Source organism: Lepisma saccharinum, chromosome 6 (genome assembly GCF_977018435.1).
Source record: "Lepisma saccharinum chromosome 6, izLepSacc3.1, whole genome shotgun sequence".
NCBI classification, from domain to species: domain Eukaryota; kingdom Metazoa; phylum Arthropoda; class Insecta; order Zygentoma; family Lepismatidae; genus Lepisma; species Lepisma saccharinum.
Genome location: NC_139234.1, coordinates 78,230,744 through 78,246,476, shown reverse-complemented (window position 1 = coordinate 78,246,476; position 15,733 = coordinate 78,230,744). Strand labels below are relative to the sequence as shown.

Here is a 15,733-nt window from a genome sequence, read left to right as displayed (position 1 = left end):
GTAAAATTTTCTTGCTCGCTTCGCTTGCAATATCTGCTTTTCTTATAGTCTCAAGTTCAGAGCCGTAGCTAAGGGGCGGCGAGAGTTGGATCTGTGAGCTGAACGATCTAAATGAAAAAGAAAAATGTAAAAGAGAATCCCATTGCTCCTATTATTTTAGCCCTATTAATTTAATATTGTTTTCAGTTTGCAAGAAAGTAAATCTAAAAAATTTCTTGCTCGCTTCGCTTGCAATATATACATGTCATGTAGAAAAGGGATTAAATTCGTCATGCATTTTCTGTCTTAAAAAATACAGTTTTCGATTATTAGCTAATGTAAAATTGAACATCTTGAAAATATATTTCAAATAGTTTGTTCCGACACTATTGCATTAGCACCGACTTGTACCCCCTTCTTGCGTGAATCACGATGATGATAATGTATTTTATTATTATTATTATTATTATTATTATTATTATCATCATCATTATTATTATTATTATTATTATTATCATCATTATTATTAGCACGTTTATCATGGTGCTGCACCCTTCCCCCCGAGACCAAAAAAATTGTGGTTGCGCCTCTGTTCTCTATTGTAATATGTCTTTCTTTCAGATTTTACTGTAATAATAGGCCATTACTCAACGATTTCTTGGGGCGCCCTCTTAAGGAAAATTGCCACCGCCCTCTTGGCAGTCCCAGTCCGGCCCTGGACTGTATCATCCTTGGTGATGGTACACAGTCTTGTTTCAGCATGATACCATATACTTCTGCCTTGCGAACACGCATATGGAAGACTTCATTGTCTTGTAAATGTTCTTTCTTGTTTGTTCTAGATATCCTTATTTTACTCGCAACTGGATGGATTGGCAGAAGGTTGGCGTCAGGGTGCCCTGGAAAACAATCATACGTTGGACATCGGGGAACAAGATTTCCTGTAAGATTAATATCATGATATTTATTAATTTTGTGAATCATTGAGAGCGGCGGAATGACTGAAATTGATCGTCTTTTGTTGTGGTAAATTAAATAGGAAGTCTTGCCTAATTATTTGCTGGTGGCAGACTAGAGAGAATCTTATATCATTGCTTAAGCACATGTCATGAAATTGGACCTCGCATTGAATTTGTTTCAACCAAGACACCGTTTAATCCCGGTGTAGTAAAAACTCCATCGTCTTTCCAGCTCTAGCTATTAAAGAGCTGTGTTTGGAAGTGACAATTACTTTTTTAGGAATTTTACTGTAGCTAGTTACTTTTAAAACTAAGTAGGTGTAACTGTAACAGAGTGACTTTTTGCAATAGAAGTAACGTTATCAATAGTGAAAATCTTTCCATCTGTTACACAAAGTTACTTTCTTGGAAAAGTTAATTCAGTTATTTAGCTGAAAACTTAAGTGAAATTCTGATTCAGTTACTTTTTCAGTAAATTACCGCAAGTGGTTACTTCTTCAGAAGATCAACTAGAAGCGAATTAAACAAATTGAATGATGCAGTCAAATTGTCACAGAGTAACTTATAAACTCGGTTATTTTTTAACAAAATAACTGTTAGTCAGTTGGATTTACAACAAAGTAAACTATAAATGAATTGACTTATGAACGAAGTACTTATGAATTGAATTATTTTTCTGACAGGTTAACTGTTAAACTTATTAATTTTATAAACACGTAAAACGGTGAACCTTAACCTATATAGATTAAAAAGTTTGACGACTCATTTACTTGCAAAAAGGTAATATTACGTTACCTTCTCACTATTCTCATTAGATGGTTCAATATTGTTGGAGACCTTTTTGATTTTGAGCGGATTTTCAATGGTACTAAGGAGGACTCTGAACAAAGAGGGATGTACGGCAAAGGATATGCGCCATGCAGTGTGCTGATTAAGGTCTTACCTGGCAACGCTGATCTCTACGTGTCTCACAATTCGTGGATAGAGTAAGTATTCTTTTACTTCCATCTAACAAAGCTAATATACCGTAAAGAATAGTGGGCTCAACTTTTTCCATTGTAGGTGGTGGACCAGTGAACTAATGGAGTTTGTGTCGTAACAACTTTTTGTTGTCTGCAGTCATTACAAAAGAGCGGAAGATGTCTTTATGAGAAATAAAGATGCCGTCGTGTTTTGCACCGGGTTTTAAAATCGGGTTAAATGGTGGAAAGACAAAGGGTAGACGTTTCATCATGGAACCTAAACCAAGACTGAATTATATTAAATCGTAAATTGGAACGATATAAAATAAATCTTTCCTCAGACAGATCGAGTATTAATTTATTACAAAAGGAAGTTAAATCAATGACATGTCAATGCAAAGGATATAAAAATAAATACCTCAACGCAATGCAGAAGATGGTAATAGGTTTTCAACCGATTCCTCAGAAATTCTGATTGGTCATTGGAGTTTCTTATTTGCACATAAGAATTGATCAACTTGAATCCCTCCAAAATAAACTTTTATTCATCCTAATGTTTGTTTGTATGCTTAAAAATGTCAGGCAAAGTCCTCCAAAGGAATGAGATATAGTGACCAGTTTATTTTAGCGAATCTATTATTTAAAAATTAATATCTCCAGAGTTGCAAACAAGCAACGTCCATCAAAGAGTATCTGTAAAGGACCGAAGTGTACGTACATACGGCCTAAAATCACATACCCTAAATCAGGTTAGTAAACAGAATTTTATTTCAGAAAAGGGGGGGGGGGGTCATCACATATCAGCAGCCGCTATCTAAAGGCGAAAAAAGAAAAAAGCGAGAGAATAGAAGCCACGAAGATGAATTTCTCAGTACATTACAACTCATTATAGATGATGATTAATCCTGCTAAGTAAAATTAATTACAACTACACACTAATTCCAACATAACAATTGTAAAATGCTGGGGGGAAGAGGCTTCAACCCACCCAGCCCTCCTCCTGACTACGTGCCTGCTCTAAATGTTATTAGCGACTGTTAACAAAAATGAAACGAGCCATAACAAGAGGTATGGAATTGTGGTATTTGATGAAGAGAAATTTATTGAGGAAATTCATTTCAATGGCTATTTTCAATTGTACAGATTCGTTGATTTTAGGGATGGACGATATCGGAAATTTGATATCGCGAAATATCGTCAAGAAAATATCGGCACAGACGATACGATACGTTATTTTTTCCGTATCGTGATATCGGGGATACATCGTCTCCACGATATATGTCGCCAAATATCGTGACGATATATCGCTGACACGATATATATTGCTAAAATATCGTGACTATATATCGCTAACACGATATATATATAAAACCAAATATCGTGACGATATATCGCCAACACGATATATATCGCCAAATATCGTGACGAATATCGTCAAGTTGATATCTATCGCCTGGACGATATTTTTTCAATATCGCGATATATCGTCTCGACGGTATATCGCCCAACACTAGTTGATTTGGGGGACGAAACTCCGGATTCCCAGGGGAAAAATTGCAAATCACGCCATTGTATTATGTCTATACCTTTTAATTTTCACTAGATACAGTCTGTTGCCATTTAAGCATGCCAAAATTCCACTTCTACAGATATCCTAGTTAAAATATCAATCCACGAGCAGGACAACAAGAAACTCAAATCCAGCACGTAAACATTCATTAAAGGTTAATTTGTAGCTCCTACGGAATGCTCTATCAATGTTGAGAAAGTGAGGTCTTGCCCGTTGTAGATAAATCCATTGTTAATTATGCTACAACTGACATAAGGTCAGTTGTATCATTGGACGGGATATGTAATAAAACACTTATCAATTCTCTTTGCACTGCTTATTGAATGGGAAATCAAAGAAAAACTTTGACAAATGCAATGTAGACTGATTTTTTAATTGCCTGATTAGCATAGAAAAACATCGTCGTTTAGTCTTCAGGAATCGGTTAATGTACTGAGCACTTCAGAGGCATTATCCTAAAACTAAGGCTGTATGAAAGAGATATTCTTTCCGCACAAAATAATTCCTAGCTATTCCCGTTGCTTTTCGTTTCCACAGTCAGCTCGTAATCTTTCGAAAACGTTGAACAAATAACGTTATTTCATAAATTATCTATCTATCTATCTATCTATCTATCTATCTATCTATCTATCTATCTATCTATCTATCTATCTATCTATCTATCTATCTATCTATCAATCAATCAATCAATCAATCAATCATTTCAAACATTAGTCAAAATGTATTTTAAATGTTAAAAGCAATTGAATATTGTTTGTGTCATAATTTACCACTCGTGATACGTTACGGAGCTACGCTAATTGAATGGGTTAGCAAATTGCTTCACTAGTGCCACCTTGCGGCGGAACCACCAAACTACCTCGAGTGAGCACACTTTTTCCTTCTGTTCTTTCTGCATCTATGCAATTCCTTTCTCATGGAGCTACTGATTGATCGATTGATTTATTTGGTTTATTTTACTTCGCTCTTCTGCCACTTTGGGCTAATCGCGTGAATGGAATGAGATGATATGGTGATTTGGTGAAGGGACACTCACAAAGAACACCCATTCTCAGGCCGGGATTCGAACCGGAACCCCTGGCACAGAGGTTGGTATCGAGTTACTGAGTGATGCCACTTACAACGAAGGAATTAGCTGCTCAAATGAAGATCTTTACAGACAGCCCTATTTGAGGAGATTCTTACACATTCAAGACGAGTGCGTACTGGTTAGTTAATAAAATATGCAAACAATTATTGGTTGACAGCATGCCCTCACTTTGAAGGTATTAAGGAAAAATATCAAGAAATTTCATTATTGACTGAACTGAACCTCTTATTGTACTGTAACCAAATAGCAATACAACGTATAATAATGGAAATCATGAACTAATTTTCCCAGTTATTGTGCACCGTTGTTCCACGTCATTACGACTGATTTGTTCAAAACTGGAAACGCTTGCAACTTTCACATTTACCTTTCAAATTATAGATGTTAACTTATAGACTGAGATTAACATTTATTGCCACGGTCTCATCATCTGATCTTCCATGTCGGTGTTTTGCTTGCAGCTACAAGTACATGCTTCGTATCCAGAAGAGATACAACTTCAAATACCACGAGACAGCAGATCCTAGCAGTCCTCTTGTCCCTGGCCAGGTGTTAACATTCACCTCTTATCCGGGGTACTTGCACTCTTTGGACGACTTCTACGTCATCTCTAGCGGACTCTTTGTTACGGAAACAACAATTGACAACAACAATGAGGAACTGTGGAAGAATGTGAATCCCGAGACCCAGGTAAGATATTCAGTCACGATGTATAAACTCTATGTACATTAAGATGTATACAATTGATTAATTGAAGAACGTTAAGTGGACGGTTCAAGGTCAATTGTTTGCTTCCCGAGAGAGCAGTGACTTAGGCCAACCTGCTTTAGACGAAAGTGTTTCCTTTAACATTTTTGCTAGCGTAAATGCTATGTAAATGCTTCCAAAAATCTTGCAGCAGACAGTAATTTGCACGGAAACACATCATGTAACATTTCAGTTAGGTTTGGCGATTACATTGTATAATATATAGATATACATCTGCGGCCGTGACCGAGAGGTCACTTTTGATTGGTTATGCTGCGGAAATAGGACGGGCTCTATCCTTGAGAAATGCCATGAAAAATGCCATGGCATATGAAATGCCTTAAGCTTTCTCGGTTTATACGGTAGCTTTATGGTCATGGCATAAATGTTAAGAAAAATTTTAAGGAAAATGGTTTCGTCTAAATCGGACCTAACACTGAAGCTTTTAGTTTGTTTTGTTCGTTTTAAATCCACTTTATGCTCAGGTAGCATAATCAGGGCTGGGCCTACAATTTCCGAATAACCCTACATTGTGCTTCAACTGGAAATGGCTCCAGAGCCGTTAATTACAAGCATTATTCACTATCCTAGCGGGAATGGCCTGCTAAAGCCCTGTAATCAAAATCTCCCGAGTTCTTTTTCCTGGGGAAGGGCAAAGTTTAGCATATGCACATCTTTTCCGACAAGCTTATCTCAGCATAAAGTAGGCTATTTAAAACGGATCTGGTGCGGGGCACATCCAACGTCCACCAAACGCTAAAACTAATTGCTAAAATCTCTAAACTTGGCCCTCCTTACCTAACAATTCCTAACCTACAATTCCACTTAGGTCTAATAATACATACGGGCCCGTCGCTATATTTGATCTCCGGGGGGAAGCTCACGAGTTATCAGGGGGCGGGCTTTGTAAATCAAGTCCATTTGTAAGAAGTTTTAACAGTATTAAATGAAGGTAAATATGTGTGTGTGTGGGGGGGGGGTCATTAAGTTATATAAAATTTAGAAATATCTTTCAAATACTACATTTCTCTACATCTTCTAAAACATCTCTTGATGTGTTAATTGACTTCTACTGACATCATCCCTTACTTCACACTCCATACTACTTTTGATGATACAGATATATATATAGCACACAAGAAAAATGCGCAATATTCAATCATAGTGCCTACCGTACATTCCACCCCCAGCCAAAGCAATAAAATTCCGCTTCGTTCCCAAAACTTTGAAGCCGTTGAACTTTGGCGCAGATGCATGATTTCTGTCTAAACGGGAGCTCGCAACAGGTACAGATAAAGAAGCTCCCCAATGAAGGAACTTTCTAGAGAAGAGAATCTTCTAAATACTTACCGCTATTTAGACTTCTTATAGATAAGATGAACGAATGTAATAGCTGCTGTTCACGTTCTGTGAATTTATACTTCACCAAAGTTGTGAGCAAAATAATAATTGCTGTCCACATTTTTATTCGTCACTGCAAACAAATTATACAAAATTTGCTGCTGACGGCAATGCCAGGGGCGTCTGACGGCAGTTCCAGGGGGGGGGGGCTCAGCCTCCCACTGGCCCCTGCCTGGCTACGGGCCTGAATGCATACGTGGTTAGGTTAGGAGGGCCTCTTAGCAATTAGTTTTAGCGTTTGGTGGAAGCTCTATGTGCCCCACACCAGACCCACTTAAAACCAAGTTTTAGCTCACTATCCTCAACCGTGTATCGCGTAGTCTCACATTTTAAATAAATTAAGTTTTATTGCAGCTCATATAAATTAGTTAGCGCTGCTCCAACGATTTTTGCCGATCCTTTCTGCAACAACAAATCAAACGAACTCCAAAGGTCGGCTATTCTGATAGTGATTACTTGCAAATGTTTCCGAAGGTGAATTTTGTAGATAACGTCATGTTGAGATAGGTAAGTTTTCGAAGATTGGCATTATGATTTTAATACTTTTCACCAGAGTGGTCAAAAATCATGCTTTTTATTTTAAAAAACCAACATTCTTGATGTTTTTTTTAAATTTAAATCGATTTTTTTATATTTTTTAAAACCGCGCTTATTACTTGTATGGTTTTTGGCACCGTACATATATGTTTTTTATAGAAAGGCTTTTTCTAGTAAACGACCCTGCAAAATATTTCAACAGTTTGATTAAAGAAAATAAAAAAATTATACGTAAACGTAGACTTTTCTGTTTCTGATATTGTACATATGAACCTTCTATGGAAATGCTTGTTGAGCGCGTTAAGGAAACTATAATAATTTCAGTAACTTTTCTTGCAGTGAAAATAAAACATTCTGGATGTACACTATAATTGTAACTTAAAATATTTTTTATAGTCTTTGTAGCTGAATTTGGCATTTTTTAAATGATAGTTGTGAAATATCAGCTGCCATGTTTATTTACAATTTAATGATAATGACACTATTTACTGTTTAGCATGATTAGTATTTTGTATATTTTTCTACATAAAATGTTTGCCAACAAAAATTATTGAATTTTAAATCAAGAAAATGTAAGTGTGGTTACAGTTTACATATCACATTTCCTTTCGTATGAGCTTCACACCATCAGTACATATATTTTGTTTCCTTTACTTTTCAATCTAAGAGCCTAATGAACACCATTAAATGATTACAAGATTAGTGCACTTTATTAAAATCATTATGTACGTACATTATTCTATAAATTATTTATTTAAGGTGATTTAAATGAGTGATTTAAAAAACAATCTGATTTAATTAGCAATTTAAATCAACCTGATTTAAATCAACCCACCTTGCTTTTCACCATTGGTTATTAACCATCCTTAATTTGCATTCCCTTAACCTTTTAAACCTTCATTGGAAAAAATGCACTCCAGACCAATCTTGAAAACACCGGGGTGCATAAATATTTCCAGGGCTCCAGGCAAGTTGACCATTAATATTTTCATTCATTTTCCCTTACATTCTAAGGAGTGTAATTGTACTGATGCTGGTGCAAGTGTTGTCAACTACTTCTTTGGCGTTTTGTCTCACTCTTGAAACTTCGCATTGCATAGTGAACGAACACGAGAGAGAATTTGCCCTGGTAATTTCACTGTACCTCCAACGTACATTACAAAAGAATAAGTCAATAATTGAAGACGGAGAATTTAAAAGAGACAAAGTGATATTGTGGGGATATTATGAAAATAGAATAAATTAGTGAGACGGCAATGCCGTAAATTCGCAACCTCTTGATTTTTAATGCTTCAAGAAGGGTCCCTCCAATCATGTGAACATGGAATCGGGTATGAGGAGATTCTGTTTTTTTTATATTGGTAGAGTATTTTAACCGGCATCGTAAACATAATAAAAAACATAACGAAGATCATGGAGGATAGATCAAACAAGCTTGTAAGCTCCGTCGTCTACTACCATGCTGCAAAATCTGCGCCCTATGTTACCTCGATAGGACTGCAGAGGAAGGTAGCCCCTTTGGTAGGAATGGGCCTTTGTGTTAGATTTCAAGGACAGTGAATATCGCAGGAATGTCATTTAGCCCATGTGCCCCCCAGGAGTTTGTGGAAAGTGTTAATGTACGAGTAATTCGAATGGTGAAGACTAAAATTGGTAAACGCTGTAAGTGCCACAATAATTCAAACACCGTTTTCCACGTTAAACTGTGAATCGTGCCATGCTTTATAATGTGGTAAACGTGAAATGTGGCTGGTAGGCATCTAAGTAGTTCAAAGGGCGTGTAAAGAGGTCACTAGTGTGAACGTTCTTACGGGCTGATGTGCGGAACGATGCGCTTTCCCAACACTTTCGCTTTTGGCACTTACAACGTTTACCACTTTTAGTCCTCAAATTGTAGAGATATTTTATAACAAAAAGTATTTTTGCTGTGACTTACAGGCCGTAAGTTACAGCAACTATTATTATTATTTGATATAGGGTTACATTTAAGCTTACAGTTTATTTTACACTGATTTATCTAACTACAAAAAAACGCTTTTTGTCCTACATGAATTAATGTTAAGTATACAGTTATGCAAATTGTATATAGATATACAGAATATGGAAATTACAAAAGTATGTCATTAAAAAAACCATAAGTGGTAGTAGTATTAATAGTAATGTAATAATAATAGGCCTATTAATAATAATAACAAGAACAACAAAAATAAAAACAATAATAGCAGTAATAATAGCTATAATAATAATAATAGTAAAAGTTTCTGTGACTCTGCCCTTCCTTGAGAAAAAATCCTGTAGGCGCCCTTTTGAATTCCCAGTTTTTCAGATACGAAAATGACCCAACTGTATAAATATCACCTTGGGTGTTACTGCATGCGCCATAGAAAGTTTGTCTTGAATGTTTGCTTTAAAAACAAAATAAAAAGCTTCTTAACATTTCTGTCTGAGATTTCTTTAGAGTTCAAAACATTTGTGACCGTGTCCCATAAAAATACTTTCCTGAGGAATTTCGTAAGCGACGTATCTGCACGGTGGAAAATCACTCTTCATTGTTGCATGAAACAGACACTTGAAAATGAGTGTAAATGATAAAAGCAAGCAGGAGATTCTTCTATTAAAGTGATATGCTAACTGAATAAAGGCATGACATATGAAAAACTGTTGCCGTGTTACATAACGTAACATACCTTAGCTAATTCAGAAGTAGGTCAACACTGCCTCAGATAGTGGAGCAGTGTACGTATAAGTATCATAAACCTACTTATCACTAAGATTTTGTAACTAAAAATAAACTACTTATTTCCAAGACTTTATCACACCTTATTTATGTTTCATAACATTTATGATATTTAGTTAAACACTCATTACAATTAGCTTAGTAATGGAAATATAGTATTAGTAGAAATGATAAATTTAACTTTTATTGTACGCGTATTTATATATTTTTTAACCACACCCATTGTTTTAGCCAAAGCTTACACTGCGGAAGTTATTACAGGGAAATTAGACAAAATAGTGGCAAAAATACCAGTTCATTAAACATAATTAAAGTCCTCATGAATCCGACGTATCCTACCGTCACATTCACTAATCTGAAAACTGGCCACCAGTAGAGGCAACTTAACCAAAATATTGAAAAATATTCAAAATGAGATCAAATTTGTCAGATATCTTCCTAAGGCTTGTTATTAACATATTAACTTCACTTTATACCCTTTTATGCAATAAATGTTCCCATAGGCGCCGATTTCTTCCGATATTTGGGGAGGGGGGACCAAAGCTAAATAGCATAAATATGTATTTCTTTCCGTTTGCGAAGCGGAAGGGGGCGCCAGTTTTTGTCAATATTAAAAACTAGAAATAAGCACACTTGGATTAACCCTTTGTAAAATAATTTCACTATCTCTGAATACACAAATATCGAACATTTATTAGCTGGACAAAAAATGCATTATATTTTGACACTTTTTATGTAACTTTTGATTGAGAATTTATCACATTCTGTTTATACGTATTGCCAAAACCCTTTATTGTAGTTTATTAATGTTATTTTTAATTTGGATTTTATCAATATCTTCACGCCCATACACACACACTTATACAAATAATGTTGAAAGTTCTAAATTGGGCCCCTTATAAGGGGGGCCCAAACGAAAACTGGAGGGACCCTGCCCCCTCCCGCGTTTCGGCGCTCCTGAATGTTCCTCATATATTCGCTGAATTATCTTTTGAAAGCCTTAACTCGTGCTAATTTGTGACCTCTAGTCTAGCCTACACGAGAATGACGAACAGAGAGGGTGGGGACCCATCACCAAACAAAAATAATGGTTTTTGTGCCATTTATTACGAGATTATAGGACGCTATTGCTTATTAAGCAACTAATTTGATTTTTTTTGACTTCATGGATTGTTCTGACACACTTAGAATATCTAATATCAGCATCATTATTGAAATCACATCCTAAACAAAAAATCCTTTTCAATTTTTTCAATTAAAAATAGCTAACATGCACTTTTCGTTTAATTATAGAATGCAATTTTTAAGTGAAAATATAATTTTCTATAAAAATGTCAATTCACTACAGTGTCAAAATTCAATGAGAAGTCAAAACAAGGGAGAACTGTGATAAACAACATTTTGAATGTGATTAAAAATTGCCACTTTGATAGATATTGAGCAGCCAATTTTGTAATAAATATATAATGAACGTCGCACTAGTGGCTTCTATTTTTCTTTCATACTTTCATACTTTTTTTCTGTCTTATTTTTTATGTTTTTTTTCCTTTGTGTCATTGTCTCGAGAGCCGGCAGGGAGGGGCAACATCTGAAATACTTTTGTCATAAGCCCTGCGTATATTTTATGCCTGGGGCATACAATATACGCATTATGCCCACCTAAAGGCGACCCTGACTGTCTCCTTCCATGTTCTCTGTCTCTGGCTGTGTCCGAAAGTTACAAAGTACAGACTTGAAGTATGGTGTTGACGGAAGTGACGTCACGCAGTACAGTTCGAAAGCGCCAAGTACGCAAGCAATCGAGACCACATCTCGGGGCACAGATCGTTGCAGACTTGGTCGTCGTTCATTTGTTTGAAATCGCGGAGGTAGAAAGCCACGCAACACAGGTTAAATACAGGGTGCTCGGGAAATTCCCCTTACAAACCCCTAGGGCTAGTACAGGAGACTGAGTAGACAATATTTGGAATAGGAACCAATGTCAGAAAAAAAGTACCGTTTCCGTATTACAACCATGACAATGTGTCGGATGTGCTTGTGTTGGTATGCAACCGGGTAGGCAGTACATGACGTCAGAAGACCACCTCATGACCTAAAGTGTAATAATTTATTACAACCATGTCAAATGAGGTGTTACGTAAGGTACAGAAGTGAATGACGTGTGACTCAGTCCATAATACAAACAAATTTATTTGGTAACAATGCCAAGGGAACAAAAAAGAGACGTACTATTCATTGATCACAATAACACCTGTGTCTACAGTGGAACGCAACAATTTGTTTCTGTCTTCTGCACTGGATGTGTCGCATATGGCACTGCTGAACTACAACAGTGTCTCGATGTGACGACCACCAACATCGTTGCACAAATTGTACCGACGAATCATGTTTCGGTAAACTCGCTCCATCACACCTAGTGTCCCGTCAATCTCTTGTGCAGCGACCATAACTCATGCCAGCAGTTCGTCCTCTGTCTCTATAGGAGTCTCGTCCACCATACTCTTCATACGATCCAACAAGAAATAGTCCAATGGCGTTAAATCCGGCGATAGTGAAGACCACGCGGTTGGATCACCTCGGCCTATCTATCTTTGCCCGAATCTTCGGTTAAGATGTCTCCGAACATCACGTATAAAGTGAGGCGGTGCGCCATCGTGCTGAAACCACAGTTCCTGACTGACGTTGAATGGCACAGAATCCTAGAACAGGGCCAATACTTCCTGTAGAAAGATCAAGTACGCGGCACCCGTTAGCCTGGCTGGAAGAAGGTACGGCCCGATCACATGACCGTCCAGAATACCTGCCCACACATGGATAGCAAATCTGTGCTGAAATCCCCGGACATGCGTCGCATGAGGGTTTTCGTCTGCCCAGACATGGCTGTTTCGAGAATTGAGAACACACTCCCTAGTGAATTTACATTCATCTGTGAACAGAACTCGACGTGGAAACTGGGGCTCGTCGATGCAGCGGTGCAGAAACCACGTGCAGAAGTTAACACGTGGCACAAAATCGGCTGGTCTCAAAGCCTGTACCCTTTGGTGGTGGTAAGGATGTAGTTGTTGCTCATGCAGAACCTCCCACACGATGCTGCGAGAAACAACCATTGCACGCGCAATTGTTCGCGTACTTGTTGACGGATCCTGTTCAATGTGGTTCAGTACAGCCTCTTCCAATTCGGTCGTGCGGCGTCTCTTCGGAGCACCACAGTCCTTCCTGTCGGCGGTGAAGGTACCTCGTTCTCGGAGCCGTTGCGTAATGCTGGCAAAAAGGGTATGCGATGGAGTCGCACGTTGTGGATACCGCTCTTGATACATCCGACGAGCTGCTCTTCCATTCCCTTCCACTGCGCCATACACAAGGATCATGTCCGTGTATTCTGCAAACGTGTACTCAACCATGTTCATCGGAGACGCACAGGCACGTGAATGGGGCTCCAGGCAGGATACCGCGGCAGGGTAGCCGTCACGTGCCATCAAGTGATCTTCTGACGTTATGTACTGCCTGCCCGGTTGCATACCAACACAGGCACATCCGACACATTGTCATGGTTGTAGCACGGTACGTTTCCGGACATGGGCTCCTATTCCAAATATTGTCTGCTCAGTCCCCTCTACTAGTCCTAGGGATTTGTAAGGGGAATTTCCGGGTACCCAGTATACGTTATAAGCCAGCAAGTTGTTGGTTGAAGTTCTTCTAATGTGTGAAAATGTATGTATCACAACATTTGAAAATGCTATGTGATTTCTATGGTGAAAAACAAGTGTTTAAAACGTGGGAAAAACAGCGAGTCCTCAGTTTCATCTACTGATTGTATTTTGGCGCTGCAGTCGAAGTGTAATTCGAAAGACTTTCACTTCCAGTCCACGACTTCAAGACCGCACTGCAAGACTATTCTCTAGCTCGCCACAAGTACGGTCTTGCACTTTACGGACACTACCTCTGTCTTTGTCTCTCTCTCTCTCTCTCTGTGTGTGTGTGTGTGTGTGTTTGAGGTTGTTCTGCTGCAAGTAAATCTGAAAATTCCCTATGTAAGCTATTAATGTCGGAGAAGAAAGAGTAAATGCCACCCAATGACATCCTCTTAAAGAAAGAGTGTATTTTTCAATAAATCTCTCCAATTAAACTGTCATTCCCAACATACTGTACGGAGATCAAACATGATTTCACATACTTCAAGTAAGTTACTTCACTTGTTGCTTTCGATCTGCTACCATTGTTAATACGATTTTTTCCCTCTTTCCTAGATTCTTGAAGGTCCTCGAGTTATGGCTGCGAATAGATTATCAACTTCTGGTTGCACGTGGAGCAACTACTTTGCGCGCTACAATGGAGGAACTTACAACAATGAGTGGATGATTGTTAACTACAATCTGTTCGTTCCCAACCAACCCACTCTCGAAGATGGTCTACTTTGGGTACTGGAGCAGATGCCAGGAACTACCCACAGCGGCGATCAAACTCGGGTTCTCCGAAATGCAAGCTACTGGGCGAGCTACAATGTGCCGTACTATGAAGATATATTTGACATTAGCGACACGCAGAGCATGGTAGATCGTTACGGTGATCTTTTCTCTCACGAAAATGCACCCCGAGCTAGAATATTTCGCCGTGATCACGACACCGTTGTGGATTTTGAGTCGATGGTACGCTTGATGCGATACAACAAGTATATGCAAGATCCATTGTCTGCATGCTTGTCGTGCACACCCATTCAAAACGCCATGTACGCAATATCCGCTCGAAATGATCTCAACCCGGCCAACGGAACTTACATGTTGCCTTCTCTCGGTCACAAATCGCTGGGAGCGATTGATTTGAAGGTCACCAATTACAGCATGTTCACTTCTCAACGGTTGTGGTGCGTTGCCGGTCCGACGCATGATGATCAACCAGTTTTTCAATGGAGCACTTCCGGTTTTCCCGATTCGCATGTTGGCCAACCTGATGTTTGGGATTTCGAACCTTTCGATTTCTATTGGATCTGGTCTAATATTTCCCACAACGATGTGTATCCACAGGCTATACAATGTTGAAGTTGATTTTTATTTCACGAAAAGCATAAAGAAATGTTCCTAATAATGTGTAGAATATAACGTTGAATTGATCATTAAAATTTGACATTATTCACTTCACGTGTCGTCAATATTGTGAGTGTAATCAAGATGTTAGTCACAACATCTATGTTCAGGGTGCGAAATCATGGGGGACGGGGAGATTCCCCACCACCAACAATCTTGGCCTCAAAAATCCCCCCCACCAAAAATTTTCAGGGGGATAGTTTTTGTTACAACAAACAAAAGATAAACAATTACTTTTAATTTCAAATATACTGTACTAAGAATAATATCGAATACATATACAAATTAGTGTAGTTGTGAGTGTTCAATGCTTTTGCTCTCTCAAGAGATCATTAACAAATCTACATCATCAATATGCACAATAAAAGTAAAACGAGAATGCAAAACAATAATAACTATGAAATGTAATTGATTTATATTAACATATAGCAAAAACTTAATAAAAACTTACACATAATAAAACCACTTCAACTATTTCATAATTTATTAACATTTTTAACCAGTTAGTAAAGGACGTAGTTTGCTACTTTATAATATTAATATCTGATATATTTTAACAAAATTATTTATTTTTTGGTGATTAATAATAATAATATATTTTTAATTTAGTAATTTATTTTTACTTTTAATATGTTTTGCATTATTGTTTTACTTTTATTGTGCGTATTGA

General features: G+C 37.7%; 1 protein-coding gene across 1 annotated transcript in view; it reads left to right on the top strand.

Annotated features, from left to right (window-relative positions):
• LOC145989467 (putative aminopeptidase PLBD2) overlaps positions 1–15,112 on the top strand; it is a 37,114-nt gene extending 22,002 nt beyond the window's left edge. The window contains exons 3-6 of the mRNA XM_083124815.1: positions 822–922; positions 1,754–1,924; positions 5,022–5,250; positions 14,230–15,112. Of these exons, the coding sequence (XP_082980941.1) occupies positions 822–922; positions 1,754–1,924; positions 5,022–5,250; positions 14,230–15,018 (1,290 nt within the window). The 3' untranslated portion in view covers positions 15,019–15,112. The remainder of the gene's footprint in view (positions 1–821; positions 923–1,753; positions 1,925–5,021; positions 5,251–14,229) is intronic.
• The last annotated feature ends 621 nt before the right edge of the window (positions 15,113–15,733 follow it).